General features: G+C 51.9%; 1 protein-coding gene across 1 annotated transcript in view; it reads left to right on the top strand.

The window, feature by feature from the left end:
• Positions 1-18,200: 18,200 nt before the first annotated feature.
• Positions 18,201-26,183, top strand: part of EFCC1 (EF-hand and coiled-coil domain containing 1) — a 34,215-nt gene continuing 26,232 nt past the window's right edge. Inside the window, exons 1-2 of the mRNA XM_083869368.1 lie at positions 18,201-18,839; positions 20,116-20,522. Of these exons, the coding sequence (XP_083725494.1) occupies positions 18,204-18,839; positions 20,116-20,522 (1,043 nt within the window). The 5' untranslated portion in view covers positions 18,201-18,203. The remainder of the gene's footprint in view (positions 18,840-20,115; positions 20,523-26,183) is intronic.

Genomic DNA, 26,183 nt, shown 5'->3' with positions numbered 1-26,183 from the left:
AGCCCGGGGGCAGCAAGAAGCTGAGAGAACCCCCTGCCCCAGAACAGAGAGATTTCTTCCAGAAGCAAAGATGGTGCCTTTAAGAGACACCCACTTTGCTCAAAGTTTGCCTCTGAAGGCTAAGAGCTGAGTTTGTCACCAATCGCAGAAAATATCTGGGAAAAGGTTTTAGGTAATTTGCTTGTGTCTAGGTTTAAATCTCCAGTGGGAAAAGAGCCTCTCCAGTAGGCTGCATGTCTTAGGGTGTCTAAGTTTTTTTTAGAGTAAAGATTCTCAATTCAATGCAATTTTATTTTTATTCCAGAAATGTAAAAATATTCTAAGATTTTCAGAATTCTGAAACTAATTTGAGAAGTCTTTGCCTTCTATAAAATTATTTTGGGATTTCTTTCTACAAAAAAAAAAAAAAATTCTTGGTATTTCAAAAAATTTCTAATTTCTAGAAATAAAAAACAAAGAAAAAATGGGCTTGCTTTTACTCAGAAGCCCCAGGCTTGGCTGCCCAGCCCGGGCTGTGCCCAGTCAAGGAGCCCCATCAGTGCTGGTGGTCCCACACAAACACCAGAGCTGAAGCCCAAAGGTGTTCCAGGACTCAAGTCCTGTCTTGGCAGGAGGGCTACACCACCTCTTCTGGCTGGACACCAGGGCCACTCCCTTTGGGGACAGAAGCTCCTCTTCTGTCTGCTGGTGGCAGCTTCTGCACAGCAATAAGTTTGTAATGGACCTTTGGCAGGGACAGTGGACACATGTGTGAAGGTGAAAGATGACAGTTCCAGTTGTCGCAGACTGGTGAGTTTGGCTGCTCCACTGAAGCTGTAGAGGTGCTCCTGTGGAGAGAGGAGTGTGTGAGGCCCCACTGGCTGGCACTGGCACACAGGGAGCCTCCTGGCCAGCAGGGCCCAGGGCTGGCAGGGCTCCCCAGCACGGCTGCAGCTGCTGGCACAGCTTGGCTCAGCTGCACAGCTGCCCCTCAAGGCCCCGGCCAGCAGGGGATGGCTCTGGGCAGGGTCCCTGGCCAGGAGCGGGCCCCAGAGCGCCTCTGCCTTTCCAGGGCAATCTGGGCCCTGCTCTTTCTCCTGCCCACCTTGCTTTGCCTCTGCCCGCTGCCCCTGGGGCTGCTCTTGGCCAGGCAGCCTCAGTGGGAGCCAGCAGAGGCTGCAGCCCCAGCGGGCTCCCCAGGACAAGGCCCAGCAATTAAGAGGCCAGTTAAAGGCATCCTCACTGGGAATGTTCCCCACCTACAGTAGACTTTGAAAAGAAGCTGTTTGAAGGACAGATGAACAAACACTCACCGTTTTCTTTTCCAGTAATTCAGAATTCTGGCACAGCATAAAATGAAGACCAGCTCCAAAATAAGCAGGCTTGTAATTAACAGCAGCCAGCAGCGTGTTCCCTGACAGAAACCTCTTCTGACACCCTTCTGGGAGTTGGGAACACGTGTTGTGGTGACGGCTGCATCTGTGGGAGCAATGGGGAGCGTGAGGCCGTGCTGTGCCCAACTGCTGGGCTGGCAGCACGGTGCACACGGGCAGGACGTAATCTGTTTCCCCCAGAGCTGGGGCCTGCAGGCACCTTGCCGCCCCTTGTCATTAGGAGGGACTTTGGAGCACCAGTGGCCTTTCCCAGGGGCTGTCAACGAGCTCCAGAGGCCTCCAAGCCCAGGAGCCTCCAGCTTTGGCTGTTGCCAGGCTGTGCAAGGGCAGATGCTGGGGAGAGAGCTGCTGCCACACAGCCCCAGAGAGGGCTGAGCCTGGCACAGCAATTACCTCCTTTAACTGTGTCCGAGTCCGTGTCCATGTCCGGGTCCATGTCTGTGTCCGTGTCTCTGTTCATATCTGCGTCTTTGCCTGTGCCTGTGCCTGTGTCTGGCTTCTCCTCATTTCCTGTATTAGGGGCTGAAAATGAGCCGCTGCTTCCTCCAGGAAATGTCTCTGCCTGGATGGTCTTTTGCTGAATCCCTTGAGAAAGAAAGAGGTACAGCTGAATCAGATGGAAGAGTTCCTGACTTGGATGCTGACATCTTCAGGACATCATGACTGTCAAATATGGGGATATGGTTCAGGAAATGTCTTAGCTTTTGGTGCTGGGCAAGGGCTCTGCCTCGTCCAAACACCCGCCAGTCTGGAGCCACAGGAGCAGTGAGAGGATCGTGCACAGTGAGGGCACACACGGGCACGGCTCTGTCCTGGCACCTGCAGCGCTGCCCCCCTGACCGAGCTCTGGGCTCTGAGCTGGCAGCTCTCCCAGGGGGAAAGGACTTGACCTACCCTCAGCATCTCCCACAGGCTCAGTCCTGGATGTGGGTTCTGATGCCAGATCACCGTGACGAAGAGATTCAGCTGCAAAGAAAGGCAGGAGAGAACAGCTCCCGTGACACTGCAGGAGATCCTCAGGCTCCCTGGGGCTGCCAAAGGAGCTGCCCAAGGCACAGCCCCGGGGCACAGCCCTGGGCCCGGCCCCTTCCCTCTCTGCTCTTCTCCGTGGCTGCACAGAGCACACAGAAGGAGACGCAGGCATTGCATGTGGCAAGAGCATTGACAGCTAAATGCTCCTTCCTGCCACTGACAGCCATCCTGTGGGATCACTCAGGGCTCCAGAAGGGAGCAGGGCAAAAATTCCAGAATCCATCAACCTTCAGAGGAACTTCAGAGGAATGGCACATGTGTGAGCTCTTGCCACAGTGACACTGATTATTCTGTCAGGAAAGGTACATTAAAAACTTGCCTTCAGCACCCTCCCAGAGTTTCAAGCCTTCATCCAGCAGTGCTTCCAGATAATCCATGTCTTGATCCCAGTCTAGAAGGGAGCAGAGATCAGAAGCATTTCCATGGTGTGCTGGAATCCCCTTCTGCCATAGGGAACTGGGCACTGCAAGGGGGTTGGGTCAGGCTGTGGGAGGCAGATGTCAATGGACATGGTCAAAGCTGCCCAGGGGCCTGGGGAGCTCTGGGCTGCCTCTGCTCACTCTCCACACTCTTTGCAGCCCCTGTGCAGCATCTCTGGAGGGCAGGCACTACCAAGCAGCAGAGGTGGCAGCTCAAGCCTCAGCAGGGCTCAGGCCCAGAGGAGCAATTACCTCCTGTGACTGTGCCTGGCATTGCCTCCCTTCCTGCAGCAGAGGCTGGAATGGAGCCACTGCTTCCTCCGGGAAATGCCGCTCTCAGCACATCCTCTCTGTCCACTTCTAGAAGAAAGGACAGCTCTGTCAGATTGAAGTGTTCCCTATTGGAGAGGAGGCATCTTCTGGAAACGATACTTGTCAAAGACATGGATAAGGATCAGGAATCCCTGTAAACTTTTTGAGTGTGAGCCAGGGCCATTCATCTCCAAAGAGCGGCCCTTTCTGATGTACCCAGAGCCCAGGAAATTGCAGGGATCTCAGGGTGTGCCTGGCCCATGGTGCTGTTTGGGCTCTCTGTCAGGTGATGCCCAATGCCTTCCTGCAGAGCTGGGGAGAAGCTGCAGCCAGGCCAGGCTGGGAAACAGCCCTGCAGGGTGTGAAAGCAGCAGTGGGGCAGCGAGGCTGCCATGGATCCCTTCCCACTGTGACAGGCACAACGTGTCCAGATGTGCAGAGAAAGGCCCCAGCTGCTGAGTGTCAGGGGAAGGCTCAGGGACATGCACTCACCTGGTCCTCCCTGCAGCATTTTCTTCAGCATTTGCCTCATGAGTTCATATGGCTTGTGAGGTTTCTTGGGTCTCGTAAGTTTGTACTTCCCTGTTGGAGGACCTTAGGGCAAAGTATTTGCATTTTCCAGGAACAGATCCCAGAGACCCAGGGCTCTGCCTGTGGGGTCAGCAGGGACACACAACTCACCCCTGCGACGGGAGCTGGGCTTGTGTGCAGCATCCACCAAAGGAGCTGGAAAGGTCCTCCCTGCAGACACACCTGTAACTGAACAGCCACAGAAGCTTCAGTCGCCTCTGCTGATCTGCATGGGCAGCACTGAGCCACAGGAGCAGTGAGAGGATCGTGCCTAGTGAGGGCACACACAGGCACGGCTCTGTCCTCACAACTGCAGCGGTGCCAGACATTGCCACTGTTAATTCTGTTTGGAAAGACACACTGAAAACTTGCCTCCAGCATTGCCTCCATCATTCTCCAAGAGTTTCAAGCCATCTTTCAGCAGGGCATTCAGAAAATGCAATGTAAGATTCCAATCTAGAAGAGAGCAGAGATCAGAACCATTTCCCTGGTGTGCTGGGATCCCCTTCTGCCTTAGGGAACTGGGCACTGCAAGGTGGTTGGGTCAGGCAGTGGGAGGCAGATGTCAGTGCACATGGCCAAAGCTGTTCAGGGGCTTGGGGAGCTCTAGGAAGGATCTTTTCCCACTGTGCCGGACACGGCGTGTCCAGATGAGCAGAGAAGGGCCCCAGCTGCTGAGTGTCAGGAGAAGGCTCAGGGATGTGTACCCACCACGGTCTTTGTGCATTTCCTTTGTGATTTGTTTCAGAATGTCATTTGAGTCAAGCAATTCCTTCTGTCCTGTGGTTTTATACTTCCCTGTCGGAGGACCTTAAGAGAGAGTATTTGCATTTTCCCAGGAACAGATCCCACAAACTCAGGGCTCCGCCTGTGGGGTCAGCAGGGACTCACAACTCACCCCTGCTATGGGAGCTGGGCTTCTGTGTAGTACCCATTAAGAAAGCTGGAGAATTCCTCCCTGCAGTCACTCCTGTAACTCAACAGCCACAGAAGCTTCTGTCACCTGTGCTGATCTGCATGGGCAGCACTGAGCCACAGGAGCAGTGAGAGGATCGTGCCCAGTGAGGGCACACATGGGCACGGCTCTGTCCTGGCACCTGCAGCGCTGCCCCCCTGACCGAGCTCTGGGCTCTGAGCTGGCAGCTCTCCCAGGGGGAAAGGACTTGACCTACCCTCAGCATCTCCCACAGGCTCAGTCCTGGCTGTGGGTTGTGATGCCAGATCACCGTGACGAAGAGATTCAGCTGCAAAGAAAGGCAGGAGAGAACAGCTCCCGTGGCACTGCAGGAGTTCGTCAGGCTCCCTGGGGCTGCCAAAGGAGCTGCCCAAGGCACAGCCCCGGGGCACAGCCCTGGGCCCAGCCCCTTCTCTCTCTGCTCTTCTCCGTGGCTGCACAGAGCACATGGAAGGACACCCTGGCATTGCACACGGCAAGAGCATTGACAGCTAAATGCTCCTTCCTGCCACTGACAGCCATCCTGTGGGATCACTCAGGGCTCCAGAAAGGAGCAGGGAAAGATTTCCAGAATTCAACCCTGACTTGACCTTAACAATAATGGCATGAGTAAGCTCTTGCCACACTGACACTTATGATTCTGTGAGTAAAAAGTGAAATTCAGCACTTGCCTCCAGCATTCTCCAAGATCTTCAAAGTGTCATTCACCAGCAATTCCAAATAATCCAAGTAACGATCCAGATCTACAAGGAGTAGAGATCAGAAGCATTTCCATGGTATGCTGGAATCCCCCTCTGCCTTAGGGAAGTGGGCACTGCAAGGGGGTTGGGTCAGGCCGTGGAAGGCAGATGTCAGTGGACATGGCCAAAGCTGCCCAGGGGCCTGGGGAGCTCTGGGCTGCCTCTGCTCACTCTCCACACTCTTTGCAGCCCCTGTGCAACATCCCTGGAGACAAAACTGGAGCAGCCCTCACACCATTGGAGCTCTATCCCTCCCAGAGGAAACCCTCCCTTAAAGCCTGGGGAAAACCATCCCCAAGGCGTCCCAAGGAGAAGGGAGCCCTGTCCCGGGAAAGGGGAGCCAGGCCCCGGCTCACCTGCTCCCCGCGCTGGCCATGGAGCAGCCTGGGCTGCCCTGGCAGGCAGGGCCACTGCCAGCAGGAGCAGGAGGAAGAGGCGCAGAGCAAGGGCCATGGTGCCTTGCCCTGTGCCAGTGCCCAGCTCTTGCTGCCACCGCTTTCCCGACACCGCTGTCCGCAATGTCAGCACCGCTGCTGCCGCCGCCGCTGCTGCCACAGCAGTTGTGGTCAGGGACTGACTGCTGGGTCCTTGTGGTGCTGTGCAACCACGGGGCTCTGGGGCCTCTGTGACCTCAGAGCCTGCTGTCACCTCATTCTGCTGTCACCTCTGAGCCTGCTGTGATCTCAAAGCCTGGGTGGGGATGGACCTCAGAATTGAATTTTCCTTCCTGGGGAGGGAGCCCCCCCCATTTCGAGCTCACAGCCCTGCCGTGTGTTCTGGACACTGGCACAGGGGCAGTGAGAGTTCAAATGCTCTGAGAACAACAGGAGATCACATCTAAGGATTTCTGAGCTCCTCAGGCACTGTCAGCCAGAGCCACGATGCTGAGGAGTGAGTGATCTCTGGCTCGAGAGAAGTGCAAAATTCCCTCCTGTCAGCAGCTTCCCGGCTGGAAGTTTGGCCCCTTGTGGGAGCCATGGCTAATGCAGCCCTTTTGTTTCATGGGAAAGGTGAAGCCTTTACTTCACCATTTGCTCTCCATGTGCAATTTAAAGGTCTGCTTTCTCTTGTGGTCCTCAAAGGACAGAGTCAATCGCTGAAACAGGTGGAAGAACTAACCAACCTCTAAAAAGCTTTGATATGCCAAAGGAAGCCTTGAGGAGCACACAGTGAGTCTGGGCTGCCTGACCCAGAGGCCTTCCGTGACAAAGTGACTGCTACAGATGCCACCACTCTGGACTTCTGTAACGCCCTGGACACATCACCCCTGCTCAGCATCCTTGTCCCTCGTCTGCAGAGCTGTGGAGCTGATGGAGGCAGTTTGGAGAACGAGGAGCTGCTGGGTGGTCACATCCAGAGGGTTGTGGTCAATGGACGTCAGTGACCAGTGGTGTCCCTCAGGGTGACAGCAAAACCATCCCTGGACACTGGGAACTCAATGTCCTGCAGGACAAGAGAGCTGGAGGTGCCTCCCAGAGAGAACTGTTCTGATTCCCCAAGTCTTTCAGCACTTGCTCAGTGAATAAGCAGCTGGCTGAGGTGCAAAGATACTGAGAAACCACACAATCCCTTCCCTGGGAAGAAAGAAACATCTCCCCATCCAAACCTCACCTGTCTTTATCCAGCTCCAATGAGAACAGACATATATAAATAAATAAATCAACAAATCAATAAATGTAATAAAGTAACTTCAGCTTTAAACAAAATCTCTTTATTTATCTTTTTCATAGGAAGTTGTGGTTAGAAAGAAGTTTTATTTTATACAGCTGCATTTATTAAAGACATTAAATAGCAGATGTTTTTAAGGTGTCAAATACTGGAACTGCAGCGAGTTCCTCCCTGATTTACATTCATCAGTGCCTGCTCTCAGGAGAGATCAGAAGGTCCTGTCCAGGGGGTGGGAGCAGATGTATGCCCTCTTCTCCAGGATCTGCTTTGCAGCTTTTTTAATGGAATCATCCAGGTTTTCCTCAGCATCTGTGGAGAAACAGAGAAAAGTCAACTGAGGTACCATAAAGAGCTGTTCTAAATTTCTTTCCAAAAGTGTTCTTGAAAACAAATGCAAGTGCGTGTGAGTGCCAGGAAGAAACTGACCATTCTCTTTTGAAAAAGACAGATTATTACAGACTGAGTTTCAGAGAGCCAATGCCCAACTGGTCAGTACTTCCCAAAGAGTCCAAAACCCTAATTTCTACCAGTTACTGGTCTGGAGTATTTGCTACTGATAGATTTTATATTCCTCAAAAAAGAACCCTGGCAGTTTGCTTTAGCTATGAAGTGAAGAGACTCTTTTCAACAGGTTCCAGTTCTGCTTCTTGTTTGAATTAAAAGCAGAGCAAAACTCTTCTGTTGGTCACATCAAACCCACCTTCATTTGATCCACATATAGACTTATTTTTATTTAGGTTTTTCTTGTTCCCCAAGAAAATATTTTGGCAATCTGTTGTTTGCTTCTTAGTTAATGTTCCATACATGAACAACTTTGACTCTGTTTTTATAGGAATATAAAGATCTCAAAAAGCTCTGTTTTTAATTCTGATGACATTTTCTCTCCTTGTTCCCAGTTTTTACTATCACCCTTTTTGAAACCTCCCTGAGGACAGGTAGAGTTATTTGAGAAATGCTTGGCTTCACCTGGGTAATGGATTATTATTTTAGTGCTATAAACATATCTTGCTTCAAGCTTCACAGCCACAGTCCTGATTTGTTGCTCACTGCATGGATGCCTGTCTGAATTAAAACAGTGTTTGTGAGGCAGCTGAAGAGCTTAGAGCTCGGAGATGAAAATTCCTGGAAGAAGAAGGAAGAAAAGAGGATAAAATCCTGTTTCTAGTATGCCAGAAATATGGCAGACTACACCTGTCTTCAAATGTAATTTAATGACAGAAAAACTCTCTGCAGTGCCAGACACCAGGACAAATTACTCAACACTGCCTCTTAATGCATCACCCTTAATTACAGTAAGAGGTAGGTCTGAATTACAGTCCGATTAGAGCAAATCAACATTGTGTCAATGGCAAAAAGATTTTGCTTGTGAACAAATGAATATGTCCCACTCAATAATGAACAAAATTTGCCTTGGAAGAAAGCAGACATGGAGCAATGCAGGCTGAGAAGGCCTGGGGGTGTTCTCCATCCCTTCAACCTGCGAGATCAGCAGGGCTGGGAAAGGTTCACAGCCTTGGACAGAGCTGCTGGGCAGGATGAGCTCCCTTCTGAAGAAGGCAGATCCCACTCCCCACAAAATTCCACCATGGCGATGATATCACAGCAGGCTCGGAGGTGACAGCAGGCTCGGAGGTGACAGCAGGCTCGGAGGTGACAGCAGGCTCTGAGGTCACAGAGGCCCCAGAGCCCCGTGGTTGCACAGCACCACAAGGACCCAGCAGTCAGTCCCTGACCACAACTGCTGTGGCAGCAGTGGCAGCGGCGGCAGCAGCGGTGCTGACATTGGGGACAGCGGTGCTGACATTGGGGACAGCGGTGTCAGGACAGTGGTGGCAGCAAGAGCTGGGCACTGGCACAGGGCAAGGCACCATGGCCCTTGCTCTGCGCCTCTTCCTCCTGCTCCTGCTGGCAGTGGCCCTGCCTGCCAGGGCAGCCCAGGCTGCTCCATGGCCAGCGCGGGGAGCAGGTGAGCCGGGGCCTGGCTCCCCATTTCCTGGGACAGCGCTCCCTTCTCCTTGGGACGCCTTGGGGATGGTTTTCCCCGGGCTTTAAGGGAGGGTTTCCTCTGGGAGGGAGAGAGCTCCAATGGAGCCTGGGCTGCTCCAGTTTTGTCTCCAGGGATGTTGCACAGGGGCTGCAAAGAGTGTGGAGAGTGAGCAGAGGCAGCCCAGAGCTCCCCAGGCCCCTGGGCAGCTTTGGCCATGTCCACTGACATCTGCATCCCACGGCCTGACCCAACCCCCTTGCAGTGCCCACTTCCCTAAGGCAGAGGGAGATCCCAGCACACCATGGAAATGCTTCTGATCTCGGTTCCCTTCTAGGTTGGGATCAGGACATGGATTATTCAGAAAAGCTGGTGAATGATGGCCTGAAGATTTTAGAGCGTGGTGGAGGCAAGTTCTGAGAGTGCATTTCCTGACAGAATAATCAGTGTCAGTGTGGCAAGAGCTCACCCATTTGCCCTTTTCCTTAACATGATCTCTGGGTTGATGGATTCTGGAAACCTTTCCCTGCTCCCTTCTGGAGCCCTGAGTGATCCCACAGGATGGCTGTCAGTGGCAGGAAGGAGCATTTAGCTGTCAATGCTCTTGCCGTGTGCAATGCCAGGGTGTCCTTCCGTGTGCTCTGTGCAGCCACGGAGAAGAGCAGAGAGGGAAGGGGCCGGGCCCAGGGCTGTGCCCCGGGGCTGTGCCTTGGGCAGCTCCTTTGGCAGATCCAGGGAGCCTGAGATGCTCCCGCTGCCACTGCCAAGCCCTGGCCCTGCCTGGGGCTGAGCTCAGAGCTGCTGGCAGCTCCAGGGACTCCTTTCTCCCCTGACTGCCCCACAAGGGCCTCCTTCCACCCCGGTGTGGGGCCACAGCCGGCACGAGGTGCCCCTGCCCCTGCTCCTGAGTGGGAAGCAGATGAGGGAGTGCCTGGGAGGGCACCAATCACCCAGGTGCCATCATTGGCACTGCAGCCTGAAGGAGAAATGGAATTACTTTCCATTCAGGTCCTCTTCGACGGAAGAACCAAGATATGGCAGAGAAGAAGTCCCTGGAGGCAGCCAAACATCTGGACCAGATGCTGAGTGAACTGGAGAGACACCGTGGTAGGTGCACATCCCTGAGCCTTCCCCTGACACTCAGCAGCCAGGGCCTTTCTCTGCACATCTGGACACGCCGTGCTGGGCACAGCTGGAAGGGATCCATGGCAGCCTTGCTGCCCCACTGCTGCTTTCACACCCTGCAGGGCTGTTTCCCAGCCTGGCCTGGCCTGGCTGCAGCTTCCCCCCAGCTCTGCAGGAAGGCATTGGGCATCAGCTGACAGGGAGCCCAAACTGCACCATTGGCCAGGCACACCCTGAGATCCCTGCAGTTTCCTGGGCCCTGGGTAGATCAGCTGTAGGGGCCATTCTGATGAAGGAGGATCCTGGCTCAGCCCCAATAACCTGGCGATTTTCCTGATCCTCATCCATGTCTTTGACAAGCATTGCCTCCTGAAGATTCACCTCCTGGATGGTGAATGGTTCCATCTGATCCAGCTGTGCCTTTTCCTTTCTCAAGAGATGGAGCAAAGGATCGCACAGATGGCGGCACTTCCTATAGAAGGCAATGACTCCGTGCCAGCCCCTGTTGCAGGACATGAGGAAATGCCACACATTGACACCGACATAGACATGGACACAGTTAAAGGAGGTAATTGCTGTGCCAGGCTCAGCCCTCTCTGGGGCTGTGTGGCATCAGCTCTTCCCCCAGTACCCACCCTCTGCATGGCCCAGTAGCAGCCAAAGCTGGAGGCTCCTGGGCTTGGAGGCCTCTGGAGCTCGTTGACAGCCCCTGGGAAAGAGCACTGGTGCCCCAAGGTCCCTCCTGCTGCCAAGGGGCGGCAAGGTGCCTGCAGGCCCCAGCTCTGGGGGAAACAGAGAACGTCCTGGCCATGTGCACTGTGCTGCCAGCTCAGCAGTTGGGCACAGCACGGCCTCACGCTCCCCATTGCTCCTACAGATATGCTTGGCAAGTCAGATATGAATCCAACGAGCAGCCAAAGAATTATCTGCCCCCAGGATGTGCGCAGGTCCTGCATGATAGGCACAGTGGTGACACTGTTCACTGTGCCACTTTCCATGGTCCTGTGCTATGTTGGGTTCCAGTGGTGGAAGGCAAAGAAACGGTAAGTTGCTGTTGATCTCCATCCTCCAGGTCATTTAAAGGCTGCTGATAGTAAGGGAACACTCCCAGCGAAGCTGCTGTGCAGTTGTGGATAGTCAGTGGTTGTCCAAACTACTCTGACGACGGTTCTGCTGCTGCCCAGTGCTTTCATTGGCCTCTTGGCTTTCATGGGCCTTGTCCTGGGGAGCCCGCCGGGGCTGCAGCCTCTGCTGGCTCCCACTGAGGCTGCCTGGCCAAGAGCAGCCCCAGGGGCAGTGGGCAGAGGCAAAGCAAGGTGGGCAGGAGAAAGAGCAGGGCCCAGATTGCCCTGGAAAGGCAGAGGCGCTCTGGGGCCCGCTCCTGGCCAGGGACCCTGCCCAGAGCCATCCCCTGCTGGCCGGGGCCTTGAGGGGCAGCTGTGCAGCTGGGCCAAGCTGTGCCAGCAGCTGCAGCCGTGCTGGGGAGCCCTGCCAGCCCTGGGCCCTGCTGGCCAGGAGGGTCCCTGTGTGCCAGCGCCAGCTGAGGCCTCAGAGTCATCCCACACTTCTCTCTCCACAGAAGCACCTCACAACAGCAGCTGAAAGATGGTGGCTGGATCTCAAGCCCAGACAAGTCGAGCAGCTCCTCCAGCAGTGATGAGAGGCTGGGCAGCCCCACTCGAATGACCCCACAGCAGCTGCCATCTAGGAGGAAACAGCCGATCCCTGTGGAGATCCCAGTGCCACCTCCGCTCCCTGTCGGAATCCCTGAGCCCCCTCCACTCCCCATGGGGAACTCCAAGATGTCTCCATCTGCTCCCAGCCCATCCCCACTTGGCCAGCGACCCCAGAACCAGTTCAGCACCTTCCATAGCCAGCTAAGACCACCACGTCCTCCTCCTCCACGCCCAAAACCACCTGACCTGCCCTCCAAATGACACTGAAGGTGCCCCCATTACACCGTACCACGGCAGGGTTTGGCCCATGTTTTATGTTCCAATAAAGAGATGGAGCTGTCACCCCAGTGTCTTAGTGGCTGTTGCATGAAAGTAGTGATGTTATAATAGAAAGGCCTTATAAAATCAGGCCTTGCTCTGCTAAATTACCAGCTGTCTTGTTACATCTTCTAAGTGCAGCTAGCTGAGTTCCCATATGAAAAAATCTTGAGAGTCAGAATTTGTTTGTACAACAATCTATTCTTGGGGTGAAAAATAACTTGAAGATGTGTAAAGAATGAATCTATCCCATAAGAATTAGGGAAGAAGATATGTAAACAACATAAGAACCAAGAGATTGATGGACAGGTAAAAAGACCTTTAATAACCAATAGAGTAAGTGGAGAGAAAACTATTAACCAAGAGAAGTTGAACATGAGTTCTTGCAGAACCAGCACAAAATTAGTTAAGTCAATAAAGATTTGACTTCCCTGCATGAATAAACTGAATCCTGTCTATTTATTACTGCAACAAGTCTGGCCTCCAGCAAAGCCCAGAGGGCACCAGGACTGGCTGAGCTCCGTACCCAGGAGCAGCTGTGGATGCCCACGGTGTGGGCAGGCAGGAGCCAGGCAGGGGCTGCTGTGAATAGCGATGGGGCCCCGAGGGGCTGGGGAAGCCTATGCTGAGCTCCCTGAGCTGAGGGCACATTTCCTTCAGTGGCATCACCAGGGCATGGACATCCTCCAGTGGCATGGTTCAGAAAAGAGGAAAGCCATCAAGGGCATCTCCAGAGGCACAGCCTGACCAGCAACAGCAGCAGGCAAAGCAAAGGTTTTGCTAAGCCATGGCCCTTTGATGAAGCCAAACATTTACAATCAAGGTAGTCCATTAGTACAGATGGGGGTACACTCTGCGGGTACAGCATGGCCATGAGGCCACAGCAGATTCTGAGCTGACAGCAGGCTCTGAGGTCACAGAGGCCCCAGAGCCCCGTGGTTGCACAGCACCACAAGGACCCAGCAGTCAGTCCCTGACCACAACTGCTGTGGCAGCAGCGGCGGCGGCAGCAGCGGTGCTGACATTGCAGACAGCGGTGTCAGAACAGTGGTGGCAGCAAGAGCTGGGCACTGGCACAGGGCAAGGCACCATGGCCCTTGCTCTGCGCCTCTTCCTCCTGCTCCTGCTGGCAGTGGCCCTGCCTGCCAGGGCAGCCCAGGCTGCTCCATGGTCAGCGCGGGGAGCAGGTGAGCCGGGGCCTGGCTCCCCTTTCCCGGGACAGCGCTCCCTTCTCCCTGGGACGCCTTGGGGATAGTTTTCCCCAGGCTTTAAGGGAGGGTTTCCTCTGGGAGGGATAGAGCTCCAATGAGGCCTGGGCTGCTCCAGTTTTGTCTCCAGGGATGTTGCACAGGGGCTGCAAAGAGTGTGGAGTGTGAGCAGAGGCAGCCCAGAGCTCCCCAGGCCCCTGGGCAGCTTTGGCCATGTCCACTGACATCTGCATCCCACGGCCTGACCCAACCCCCTTGCAGTGCCCACTTCCCTAAGGCAGAGGGAGATCCCAGCACACCATGGAAATGCTTCTGATCTTGGTTCCCTTCTAGGTTGGGATCAGGACATGGATTATTCAGAAAAGCTGGTGAATGATGGCCTGAAGATTTTAGAGCGTGGTGGAGGCAAGTTCTGAGAGTGCATTTCCTGACAGAATAATCAGTGTCAGTGTGGCAAGAGCTCACCCATTTGCCCTTTTCCTTAACATGATCTCTGGGTTGATGGATTCTGGAAACCTTTCCCTGCTCCCTTCTGGAGCCCTGAGTGATCCCACAGGATGGCTGTCAGTGGCAGGAAGGAGCATTTAGCTGTCAATGCTCTTGCCGTGTGCAATGCCAGGGTGTCCTTCCGTGTGCTCTGTGCAGCCACGGAGAAGAGCAGAGAGGGAAGGGGCCGGGCCCAGGGCTGTGCCCCGGGGCTGTGCCTTGGGCAGCTCCTTTGGCAGATCCAGGGAGCCTGAGATGCTCCCGCTGCCACTGCCAAGCCCTGGCCCTGCCTGGGGCTGAGCTCAGAGCTGCTGGCAGCTCCAGGGACTCCTTTCTCCCCTGACTGCCCCACAAGGGCCTCCTTCCACCCCGGTGTGGGGCCACAGCCGGCACGAGGTGCCCCTGCCCCTGCTCCTGAGTGGGAAGCAGATGAGGGAGTGCCTGGGAGGGCACCAATCACCCAGGTGCCATCATTGGCACTGCAGCCTGAAGGAGAAATGGAATTACTTTCCATTCAGGTCCTCTTCGACGGAAGAACCAAGATATGGCAGAGAAGAAGTCCCTGGAGGCAGCCAAACATCTGGACCAGATGCTGAGTGAACTGGAGAGACACCGTGGTAGGTGCACATCCCTGAGCCTTCCCCTGACACTCAGCAGCCAGGGCCTTTCTCTGCACATCTGGACACGCCGTGCTGGGCACAGCTGGAAGGGATCCATGGCAGCCTTGCTGCCCCACTGCTGCTTTCACACCCTGCAGGGCTGTTTCCCAGCCTGGCCTGGCCTGGCTGCAGCTTCCCCCCAGCTCTGCAGGAAGGCATTGGGCATCAGCTGACAGGGAGCCCAAACAGCACCATGGGCCAGGCACACCCTGAGATCCCTGCAGTTTCCTGGGCCCTGGGTAGATCAGCTGTAGGGGCCATTCTGATGAAGGAGGATCCTGGCTCAGCCCCAATAACCTGGCGATTTTCCTGATCCTCATCCATGTCTTTGACAAGCATTGCCTCCTGAAGATTCACCTCCTGGATGGTGAATGGTTCCATCTGATCCAGCTGTGCCTTTTCCTTTCTCAAGAGATGGAGCAAAGGATCGCACAGATGGCGGCACTTCCTATAGAAGGCAATGACTCCGTGCCAGCCCCTGTTGCAGGACATGAGGAAATGCCACACATTGACACCGACATAGACATGGACACAGTTAAAGGAGGTAATTGCTGTGCCAGGCTCAGCCCTCTCTGGGGCTGTGTGGCATCAGCTCTTCCCCCAGTACCCACCCTTTGCACGGCCCAGCAGCAGCCAAAGCTGGAGGCTCCTGGGCTTGGAGGCCTCTGGAGCTCGTTGACAGCCCCTGGGAAAGAGCACTGGTGCCCCAAGGTCCCTCCTGCTGCCAAGGGGCGGCAAGGTGCCTGCAGGCCCCAGCTCTGGGGGAAACAGAGAACGTCCTGGCCATGTGCACTGTGCTGCCAGCTCAGCAGTTGGGCACAGCACGGCCTCACGCTCCCCATTGCTCCCACAGATATACTTGGCAAGTCAGATATGAATCCAACGAGCAGCCAAAGAATTATCTGCCCCCAGGATGTGCGCAGGTCCTGCATGATAGGCACAGTGGTGACACTGTTCACTGTGCCACTTTCCATGGTCCTGTGCTATGTTGGGTTCCAGTGGTGGAAGGCAAAGAAACGGTAAGTTGCTGTTGATCTCCATCCTCCAGGTCATTTAAAGGCTGCTGATAGTAAGGGAACACTCCCAGCGAAGCTGCTGTGCAGTTGTGGATAGTCAGTGGTTGTCCAAACTACTCTGACGACGGTTCTGCTGCTGCCCAGTGCTTTCATTGGCCTCTTGGCTTTCATGGGCCTTGTCCTGGGGAGCCCGCCGGGGCTGCAGCCTCTGCTGGCTCCCACTGAGGCTGCCTGGCCAAGAGCAGCCCCAGGGGCAGTGGGCAGAGGCAAAGCAAGGTGGGCAGGAGAAAGAGCAGGGCCCAGATTGCCCTGGAAAGGCAGAGGCGCTCTGGGGCCCGCTCCTGGCCAGGGACCCTGCCCAGAGCCATCCCCTGCTGGCCGGGGCCTTGAGGGGCAGCTGTGCAGCTGGGCCAAGCTGTGCCAGCAGCTGCAGCCGTGCTGGGGAGCCCTGCCAGCCCTGGGCCCTGCTGGCCAGGAGGGTCCCTGTGTGCCAGCGCCAGCCAGTGGGGCCTCACACACTCCTCTCTCCACAGCCACCCTCGTGCAGCTCCAGCATCCGGGCCAAGGCGACATGACTCTCCCTCACCCCCAGAGAGCCCAAAGGACGACTGGTTTGACAGCTCTCACACATGGCCTCAGCAGCAGAAGTTGCCCAAGAAAGCACAGCCTCCCCCACGGCCCCCCAGCCCAACTGTCAAGCGCAAGTCCCCCGAGATTCCGCCACCTCCTCCCCTCCCGAGCCCCCCTCCCTGGTCCAGCTAGGCCTGGGACTGGGCCAGGCACAGCAGGGCTTGGGCCAGCAACAGCTTGGGGCATCTGCTCAGCTCTACAAATTACACACGTTACCAGTGGGTAACAGCCAGAGTCACTTTTCCTGGTGTTGTACCTTCAGCAGGAAGGGCTGCAGATTCTTCCCATGCCCTGTCTCATGCTTTGCCAGTTTGAGTTTCATCCAGTTGGGTGCCAGCTGAATCGCTTCAAAGAACTTTATAGATTGCATGTTTTACCCCACCTATCAGGGGAAAAAAAAGAATAAAAAAAGTTCTTCACTTTAGACTTCATTTTTACTGTGGTTGGGCCACTCAAATTTTGAGCAATTAATTTTCCATGGTCCCTCTTCCTATTTCCTTGCTATCTATAAAAAGTTCATCTGGACATGAAAATCAGCAGAATTACTGAGATTGCCCTCAAAGCCCAGAGGAGAAACTAGCACAACAAACAAGACATATTCAGAGGAAAATACAGTGGCAGCTGAGTGGAACTCCCAGAATACTGAGCCTGCAGATGAGGCAAACAGCTCTGTCGATGGCTGAGGGGACTTCTCCTCACAGCCTCCTCTGAAAGAAAGTGTGTCACTTCAGGAGGGGAAAGCTTTTAAACCTTTGCCTTACCTTCCTCCTGTGCTAAAATGGAAGGCTCCTCCTGAGAAAATACTGAGCTACAAACAATTCTCCATTCCTCAACAAAGCTACTCGAGTGCTCGACTTATCTTAAAGAACAGAACCAAATGTGCTCAGAAATTTCCCATTAAAGCCTGTTTGCAGAGAAACCCCACCACATGTGAGCAAATATTTATTAGCATCAGCTCCCTCAAAAGAAACCCAGCCCTGTATTAAGCAGCGTTTTAAATGAACTCGAATTCTCTTTCCTCACATATCAGCTGGACCGGTTTGCTCCTTTTTTGTCCTAGAGAGAATCTGAGAACGATTTGCTCTTGACAGGACTCCTTGGATGGCCCCCAGACCTGGCTCCTCACCACGCCTTGCCTGGGCTGTTAATGCAGCCTGATAGCACCACCTGACATTGCCACCCTGTTCAGACCTCGGGCACGGCTGGTGCCACCGTCCCCTCTGGTGCCACCGTCCCCCCCTGGCTCGTGGCGTGTCCCTGCTGGTGCAGGAGCCCTGCTGGTGCTGCTGCTCGCATTCAACCACGCGGCTCCTACTCCCCAGCCAAAGAGAGACCAAAACGAGTGCTTTGGGCAGCTCGTTTGAACGAGTTTAACACTTACTCACCTCTATCGCAGACCTCTTAAAACCCACCTACCAACACCATAAAGTCACCTCATCTCCAGAGGCGAGGAAGCCTGAGCGAACAGAAGCTCGGCTTTCCAGCAACGTTGGGTTTTTAATTTAGTGGAAGCGCTCGTTCAGAAGCCTGATTTGTCAAACCGGACCGTGTCTTCCTCGTGTCAGGAGTCAGCACTCAGCGAGCCTGTGCTCTGAAGCCAAGAAAGAGAAAACCTCAAGTCCTCAGATGGCCAGTGCTAAAGTGTGAAGTATTTCCCTCGTGCCACAATGGTATTTCATAGCCACTATTCTTAATAACCAACAGAGTTTGAGAATCTCTGGTCGTGGCTTATTAAAGAGGAACGAGGGAGAAATTAGCTAAGGAATCAGACACAGGCTCGGGGCCGAGGCTTGGCAGACAAACGCAGCAGGGCTGGCACCTGCCCGCTTTGCGCGGCTCCCCGTTCCTGCCGGACAAAGGCGGCGGCTCCGCGGCGGGGCGAGCCGGGGCTCCGGGAGCGGCGCTGGGGCGGTGGCGGCTCCGCCCCGCCCGTCCCGTCCCGCCCCATCCCGCCCCGCCGCGGGCCGGGGCCGAGCGCTGGCCGGGCGGGGGCCGGGGATGCTCGGGCAGCTCCGCGGGCCGGGCGGGCGCGATGGAGCCGCCTGAAGGCTGGGATCCCTACGGGCGGCCGGCCCGGCGCACTCAGTGGCTGGTCAGCGCCCTCGCCTACCACTACGGGCTGGACCGCGGCGTGGAGAACGAGATCGTCGTGCTGGCCACCGGCCTGGACCAGTACCTGCAGGAGATCTTCCACCACCTGGACTGCGCCGGGGCGGGCCGCATCCCCGGCGAGGATTTCCGCACGCTGTGCCAGGTGCTGGGGCTGGAGGAGGCGGCGGACCCCGAGGAGTGCGCGGGGCTGTGCGACGGGCTCTCGGCCGAGCTCACCTTCCGCCAGTTCCACGCTCGGCTCTGCGGCCACTTCAGCACCCGGGCGGGGCCGCGGCTGCCGCTGGGCCGGGAAAGCGAGCACATCGAGACCCAGATCCGCCTGCGGAGCCCCCGGCGCCGCCGCCGCGCCCGCCCCGCCGAGCGCCGAGCCGCGGGCAGCGCCGAGCGCCGGCCAGCGGGGCCCTGCTCCCCGCCGTGCTGCCAGGAGAGCCTGGCGCTGGAGCGGGCCCAGGACCGCATCGCCACGCTGGAGGAGGAGAACGGCAGCCTGCGGGAGCTGGTGGAGGACATGCGGGCCGCCCTGCAGAGCAGCGATGCGCGGTGCCTGGCGCTGCAGGTGAGTCCCGCCGGTCCCGGGATGCCGGGGAGGGACCCCGGGGCTTCGGCAGAGATGCTGCTCTCCCAAGGCAGTGTTTATAACCCCTCCACCTCCAGACTGAGCCCGAAGCTGCTCCTTCATCCTCCGTATTAACCTTTGAGCAAAGTTGTGTTACGGGGAGGCATTAAGGAGAAATGTATGGCCCCAGTGTGCCATTAAATATACATATTGTGATGAGCGCTCTGTTAAAAGTGTGAGGGAGTTCAGCTTAACAAAGCCACGTGTACAATGCTGCTACTTCTTCTACTGCAGGTGCAGTCAGGATGTGCTGATGCCACATGCTGCCTGTGCACCGCTGGAGGGTTTCTCCTGAAGTGACAAAGAACTTTTGGATTCTTACCTGCACAAGCACATGCAGTGCCTCAGTCAGAAGTGCCTCAGAAATATTAGAAGCATGTTTTCTTCCGAGTGTGGTCACAAGAGTTCAGAGCTGGAGCCAGTTCTGCGGGCAGGCTGATGAATAGTCTGGGGCTCCTGTGCAGAGCCCCATTAATTCAGGGCTGGTTTCTGCTGGTTCTGCTGTACTGCTCGAGTCAAACACATACACGCTTAACAGCAGTTCAATTACTCTGGCATGAAATAGTGTGGAACAGGCAGAGCAGTGAAGGGCAGCATGGACCAATTGTTGTGGCAGGTCTGACCAGGTCTGATTTGATCCTAACAGCACTCACAGAATTCTGCTCCACCTGGGACACTTCCACTGGCAGTAGAGTGGAAGTGACTGTTCCTCTTCACAATGTCCAGCAAAGCAGGTCAAAGACACTTTTACCACTTTCATCTAAAAAAGGGGAAAGGAAATCAGCAGGAAACACGAAGTCACCACTCAGAGGTCCCAGGAAGAATCCAAATGACAAAGAGGAGAGCTCCAGAACACCCCCAGCTGCTCCCTGCTCTCTTCTTCTAAACACAGCTTCATTGGAAATATCTTTTTCAGCATACTACTTGACTCCTGAGTGCAGACCATAGTAATGACATTAAAGCTATACAAAAACTTGAACAGTAACATAGTAGTGAGTAGTCTGAAAATTAAGTGTATAGCTAGGTATTAAAAACTACTTTCCAGAGATTGTTTCCTTGTCTCTGTATTTGGCAAAGGTCAAGTAGCTTTAGTTGCTGATCAAGTATATGTGATTTAAACAAAACAAAAAAGACCCAACAAAACACAATCCAGCCACTTTCAGTCTTAATTAAAACACGTCAATTTCTCCCTGCTTTGTGCTCCTGGTTGTTACAGGTGGGACTGCGCAAGAGCCACGCCAGCCATAAAGGAGAAGGATCCTGCTTTGTAGGGAGCAAGAGACCATTAACACCCAACCACTCCCAGACCGAGTGCCTCCAAAGTGTCCTGAAGGAAATGGAGCTCATCAGGAGCTCCAGGGACGGGCAGATTGAAGAAGCCATCAGGTTCAATCAGGAGCTGGAGAAGGAGCTGAAGAGCTCCCAGGAAGCTCTGGTCAGCCTGGAAGATTGCAACCGTCACCTGAAGAGGGAGCAGGCAGAGATGAGGAGGAAGGTGGAAGAGGCCAGACACTCTGTCCTCAACAGTCTTGGCAAAGTGAAGGAGCTGGAAGTGAGAGCCAACGAGGTGCCACATCTGCAGATATACATTCAGCAGCTGGAATCTCAACTGCAGCACTACAGGTAGGTTGGAGTCTGTCAAAAAGTGCCTATAAAGTCAGTTGGGACACAAGGGAGTTTGTGGCTTATTAAATGTCTCCAAAACACCTTGTGTAAAATCTAGCCAGAGGGAGATTAGAAGCTGCTTATCCATTTTCTTGGTGGAGGTCTGTAGGGAGCCTTCCAGGCCAAAGTGAGGGTGCTGATCTACAGAGAGCTGAAATTACTCCTCAGACACCAAACAACAGATCTCAACATGGTAATGCTTCAAGAGGGCCCCAAAACAATTCCAGAAGTCCTTCAGAAACCATTTTCAACATGCCTGTTTTTTTTCTCTGCTTTCCCTTGTCTTTAGGTCCCATCCCAAGCCAGCTGTAATCAGATGGCTCACACTCCATTTCATAAAAAAGCTCTTTGATATGTCCTAGGAATTGGGGAAAAGCACACAAGGACAACTTCTGGCCAGTGGTTTAGACTTGCTGTGACTTCATTGCTTCTTCACTGACAGAAGAGAGGCTGAGACGTTCCTAAACCCACAAAATAAGATAGTGGGAATCCCAAACAAAAAACATTGCCCAACTAAACCCCACTTTTGTAATAGCATAAGCAAATCTTTCCAGAAGTCACAAATTTAATAGTCCACTGGTTTTGTTGCTTTTTATCTCAGACGAAACTTGGACTCACTGGTGGTTATTAAGTGTTACACATTTCTGCCCAAGTCTCAGATTGACCTATGGAATAAAATCTAGTTTATATTTTCACTGACCCAAAGCAAAGCCAGTATTTATAGATGTATTTATACTTACACTACTAAATCTAGTATTTTAATAAATTGCATCTTCTGAAGTCCTTGCCTCTTCCTAAACTCCCACTTCCTCTGTTTGCTTATAAGAAGAATTCATAGTGAGTTATTTGTGGCATCATAGCTATTGTACTGTTTTATGAAGTGAGGAAATTCTAAAAATAACCATTTTATCCAGTGTCTTTCTGTCAATATTGTTTGTGTTAATACTTGCGTGGTTGCAGAGGATCAAAGAAAATAAAAGCATTTATTTAAACATCCATAGGGTTTAAAAAACACTGCGAGGGCAGGTAATGTTCAAGATGACTGTCAGGGGTCTCTGGATGAATGATACAACTCCCGGTGCTCAAAGGGATCACACAACTTGTCAGGTCTGTGTGGTTCTCCCAGCAACGAGCACCAAAGATTTAAGATGAGTTCATGTCCTGTGGAATTGCTTTTCCAAAGTACGATGAAGGATAAAAAAGATCACCTTGAAACAGGTTAAAAGCAATAAACAATGCCCACTGGCCTGGCAGAGCAGGAACTTTATGGGTTACAAAGAGTGTGAGTTTAGAAACGTAAATTATATGTTCCTTGTAAGATAACCTTCATTTGTCACACTTATTTTTAAATTGCATGCTAATTTAAAGTGAGTGTCAAGCTCAGGAATGGTGCTGGACTGACCATTTGGGAACTACACCCCTTTTTTATCCCTGTGGCACATTTAACAATGGCCCAGGCCAGCTTCCACTCTTTGAGGTTCTCTGTTGGCCATAAAGCAGCTCCACCTCCCCATCCAGGTAAAACAGCTCTCGGTGTAAACAGCTTAACTTAGAGATGCATACTGATAATTGTGACTTGCATGTCTGTGGTCATACTCCACAGCACATGGAATCCCATCCCTCCTCCTGTTCCCAGAGTGCCACAGAGGTGCCCAAACTGGCAGAAAATGGTGAATAAGCAGTGCAGAGTTGTGTGTTAGGGTGGGGAAAGGGTTCAGAAGCAGCTCTGCCCCACAGGGAGCCCACAGGGTTCTGACTGTCACTTGGCAAGAGTGTCACTTGCTCTGTTGGTTAAGTCAGGCTCTATTTCAGTTGCTGTTACCTGTGCTCTGTTTAAAAGTCAGGCTCTATTTCAGTTGCTGTTACCTGTGCTCTGGTTAAGGCTATATTACCTGTACTGTTATTTTAAGTCAGGCTGTGTTTCAGCCACTACTCCAGTGAGCAGTTTTCTCCCTTGCCAGGTGCAAATTCACACAGAGTTTGTGAGTAGGGTCTGGATTTGGCAAGAACTAATACTGCAAGGTAGTGCTGGAGAGGAATGGGGGGATTTGGGTGTTCTGCAGAAAGCATTGACAGTTGTAGATATCTCTCCTGAGAATTCACCTGAACTGGCTTGGTGAGCCACAGGTTTCCTCCAGCTAAAGTCAAATTTCTTCCATACAGGATCATATTCAAGAATGAGTCCAATCTATGAGCTTTACACACTGTTTATAGTTTCATATTTATAAAGGAAATTATTTTCAGATTTTAAAAGCTCTTTTAGTATCTAAATGCCTCTTCTACTCCTTCATCTGAGACTTACTAGTTATCACTTAAATCTGAAACCCCAACCACGACCTGAAATTATAATCCCTAATGCAGGAAACAACAGTTTGCATTGAATCAAGAAAGTGTTTAAGTACCAGCAAGCGATTAAACGTCCTAAATTGGAGTGAGTAACTATAATCACCTCTTCCTGATTTAATACTCCAGATTCATCTTCCTGTAAATCTGTGTGACATAAACACAAACTTTTTCTGAGGTTTCTGTGCCAGGGTTTGAAATGTCCCTGTCACATCATTAGGTTCCTAAACCAGCCTACTTGACCAAATAGTTCATAGTTCTTGTCTTCAGGTGCACATCCTGATCTTCCCTCTCTGATGAATGTGTCAGGTTTCTGTCTGGACTATCTTTCAGCTTTTATTTTTTAATCCCTGTCAAGTTAGTAAGTTCAGTTCAGCTGCTTCAAAGGTAAATGTCAATAAATTTCTTACTGAAAAGCTTAAGTTCAATTCATTTCAGAGGAAAAAGACATCACAAGAAATTGTATATTTATCATTGATATTCTATAAAAAGTGTGTCATTCCCAGTGCCTGATTACAGGGGAGTTTAGGAAGTGAGGTGGCTCCCTTTCTTATGCAGTGCTCAGGGAGTTATTCCCAGAGAAAAAAAGTCATTAACCACTATTCCCTAAACTCCCTTTTTTCCCCCCACTAAGTTTTGCTCCAGCACAAGGTGACACCATCCATGTATTCTAATATAATCCTATGATTTCTAAGTATTTATAATATATTCTAAGGTTTATAAAAATACTTATATATATATATATATATATATATGCACCTATAAATATAAAAATATTTTATATTTATAAAATATAATAATACATTAAAATGGTACTACAGTGAAAATTTCACATGTACTGCTTCTTTTTATCCATTAAACCATTTGCCGTGTCAGAAAAGGAAATTGGATTGGTTTGACATGAATTGTTCTTGCCAAATATAAGTTGGCTCTGTTTTCTATAGTACATTGGAGGTGGCTTAGAAATTGATTACTTAATAAAGTGTCCATATTCTTTTTCTCTTGAATAGCATTGGAGGGAATAGAACAATTTAACAAGGCATGGTTTTGATCCCAGTGTAACAAATAAAAAGAAAGGTCATTTAGAATTGAAATAAACTTCATAATAGAGATGTGCACAGAGGGTTTATGTCGCTGCATTAGTCAGCAGCCCAGTAATTACATAGGTCAGTGAAGGAGGTCATAAAATACCAAAAATGCTTCCCATATGCATGGTCTGTCTCCCAAATTACTTAATTATCCATCAGCATTTCTATGTGTTAATGAGTAGGAATCCTTTGGCATGGAATGCAGAAAGGTTTGTTTCAGCCCCTCATATTCTCCTGTAAATATGAAGACTGAGGCCTCCACCATCATTTCCTCCATTTATTCATTTCATCAGTGTCAATTTGTCTAAAAAGTTATGCTTTAGGGAATCTTATACTGGAAGAAGTTCAGGGTTTTTTCTCTTTGAGGAGACAGTGCCCTGATATTTCAATAATTTCTCAGGTTGTCACTCGCTCTGTAAAATAGAACAAGATGGACCAAACAGGTCCAGATCAATAATCCAAGAACAGGAGGGAAATATGGAAATATTCCTAATGGATACAGGATCAGCTCCATTAAGTGAAGAAAAAAAAAGCCCAAGAAAGGAAACACTAATGCACAATAGAAGGTGTCTATAGTAGGTTATTTCCAGTCAGAATGAGAATGATTTGTATTTAGGCACCCTAGAACTGTTCTTCTACTTTAAAAATTAGACAATAAAAGAGATCTGGACAAATTTAGCTTGACTGCTGTCATCAATACCAGCTCCTTGCTGTTGTGAGGTGAGGGGCATTTTGGCAATTTATTCCAGGTGGCACAAAATTTGAGAGGAGGCTGTGGGTGTGCTGGACAGACCTGCAGGTGACAAAGACATCCTTGGACAGGAGCAGGGACTGATGGCACTCAGGGAACTGAGCTCAGAGAGTGAAATAAAATGTTAAATTTGAAAAGCCTGTGAAAACACTCAGAGTCTTCTGGATGAACTGATGCAATCTGATTTGATTTTCTGACTTTGCCTGCAGCTGATATTGTTTTCTACTAAAGAGTGTAAGAAGTTTTGTATTACAGAGAAGTCTGCCAAAAAACCACAGAGCTTCAAGTTTTGGAAGAAGTTAGCTGTAGCAGGTGAATATTAATATTATATTTTCATCCTACAAAGGTTAGACCACTTGTGGGTCTCTAGTCATAGAAGAGTAATAAACTCAGTAAGCAAATCAGATTACTCTCATTGGGAACAGTTTAAAGGAGCATTTTGATTCACAAGAAGGGATAATGGAAGATATTGTCATTTATGGTAGAGAGAACTGTAGAGAGAATTTAAATAGATTAATTTGGCAGTGTAGAAAATGTACAGCACCTCTTGCTGTGGAAGGGCTGCTCTTATTTCAAAGGCAAGGGTCTTTCAAAGTTTCCCATAGTAGTAATAATAATAATAAGAGTAATAATTGTAATAGCAGTAAAACCCTGACTTCAAATCCAAAATTGCAAGTTCATTGATCCCCAAGGAATTGCAACATTTATCCCCAGTGTGCTGTGACACTGGAAGTGCAGCCACTTCCCTGCCTTTTTCCATGCTGGGCTCTTGTTCACAGGGTTTATTCTTTGGAGGCTTTCCCTGGCTTCTCCCCAAATCCTCCTTTTATCAGCCTGGCCGTGCTTGCTGTGCATCAGTGGTGGCACAGTGGCAGTGCCACACACAGGGACACCCTGACTGTCCCCTCCTGGCTCCGTTTGCTGGCCCTGCAGGAGCTCATCCCTTCCTGGGCATGGAAGGCTGGGAGTGCCAGCCCTGCTGAGCACAGTGACAAAACCACAGTGACAAAACCACAGCCCAAGGCACAGCTGGTTCTGTCACCCCAGACCCAGAGCAGCTGCCTCCCCACCCTTCTGTGCAAGATTTGGATCATGCTGACCCCTTCTACACCAGAGGGATTAGCATAATTTGGATCATGCTGACCCCTCCTACACTGGAGGGATTAGCATAATTTGGATCATGCTAGCCCCTCCTACACCAGAGGGATTCGGGTTTTTTTGCCAAGGGGATGTGCAGTCAGTGTTTCTGCAGCTTTTCTTCCTTGAATTGGTGCCTGGAAATTCAGGCAGCAGCTTGATAACAGCTGTGCATATCCCTCCTTCATCTGCCTGCCCTGACTTTGTCCAGTTCTCCCAGTACCAGACTCTCTTAGAGCACAAACTTTCTAGCTGATCAACAGATTACCTATCTTGTCTTATGCCCTCCCCCCAAAAACA

Source organism: Zosterops lateralis, assembly GCF_965231275.1.
Source record: "Zosterops lateralis genome assembly, chromosome: 11".
NCBI classification, from domain to species: Eukaryota; Metazoa; Chordata; class Aves; order Passeriformes; family Zosteropidae; genus Zosterops; species Zosterops lateralis.
This window is presented reverse-complemented; position numbering and strand designations above follow the sequence as displayed.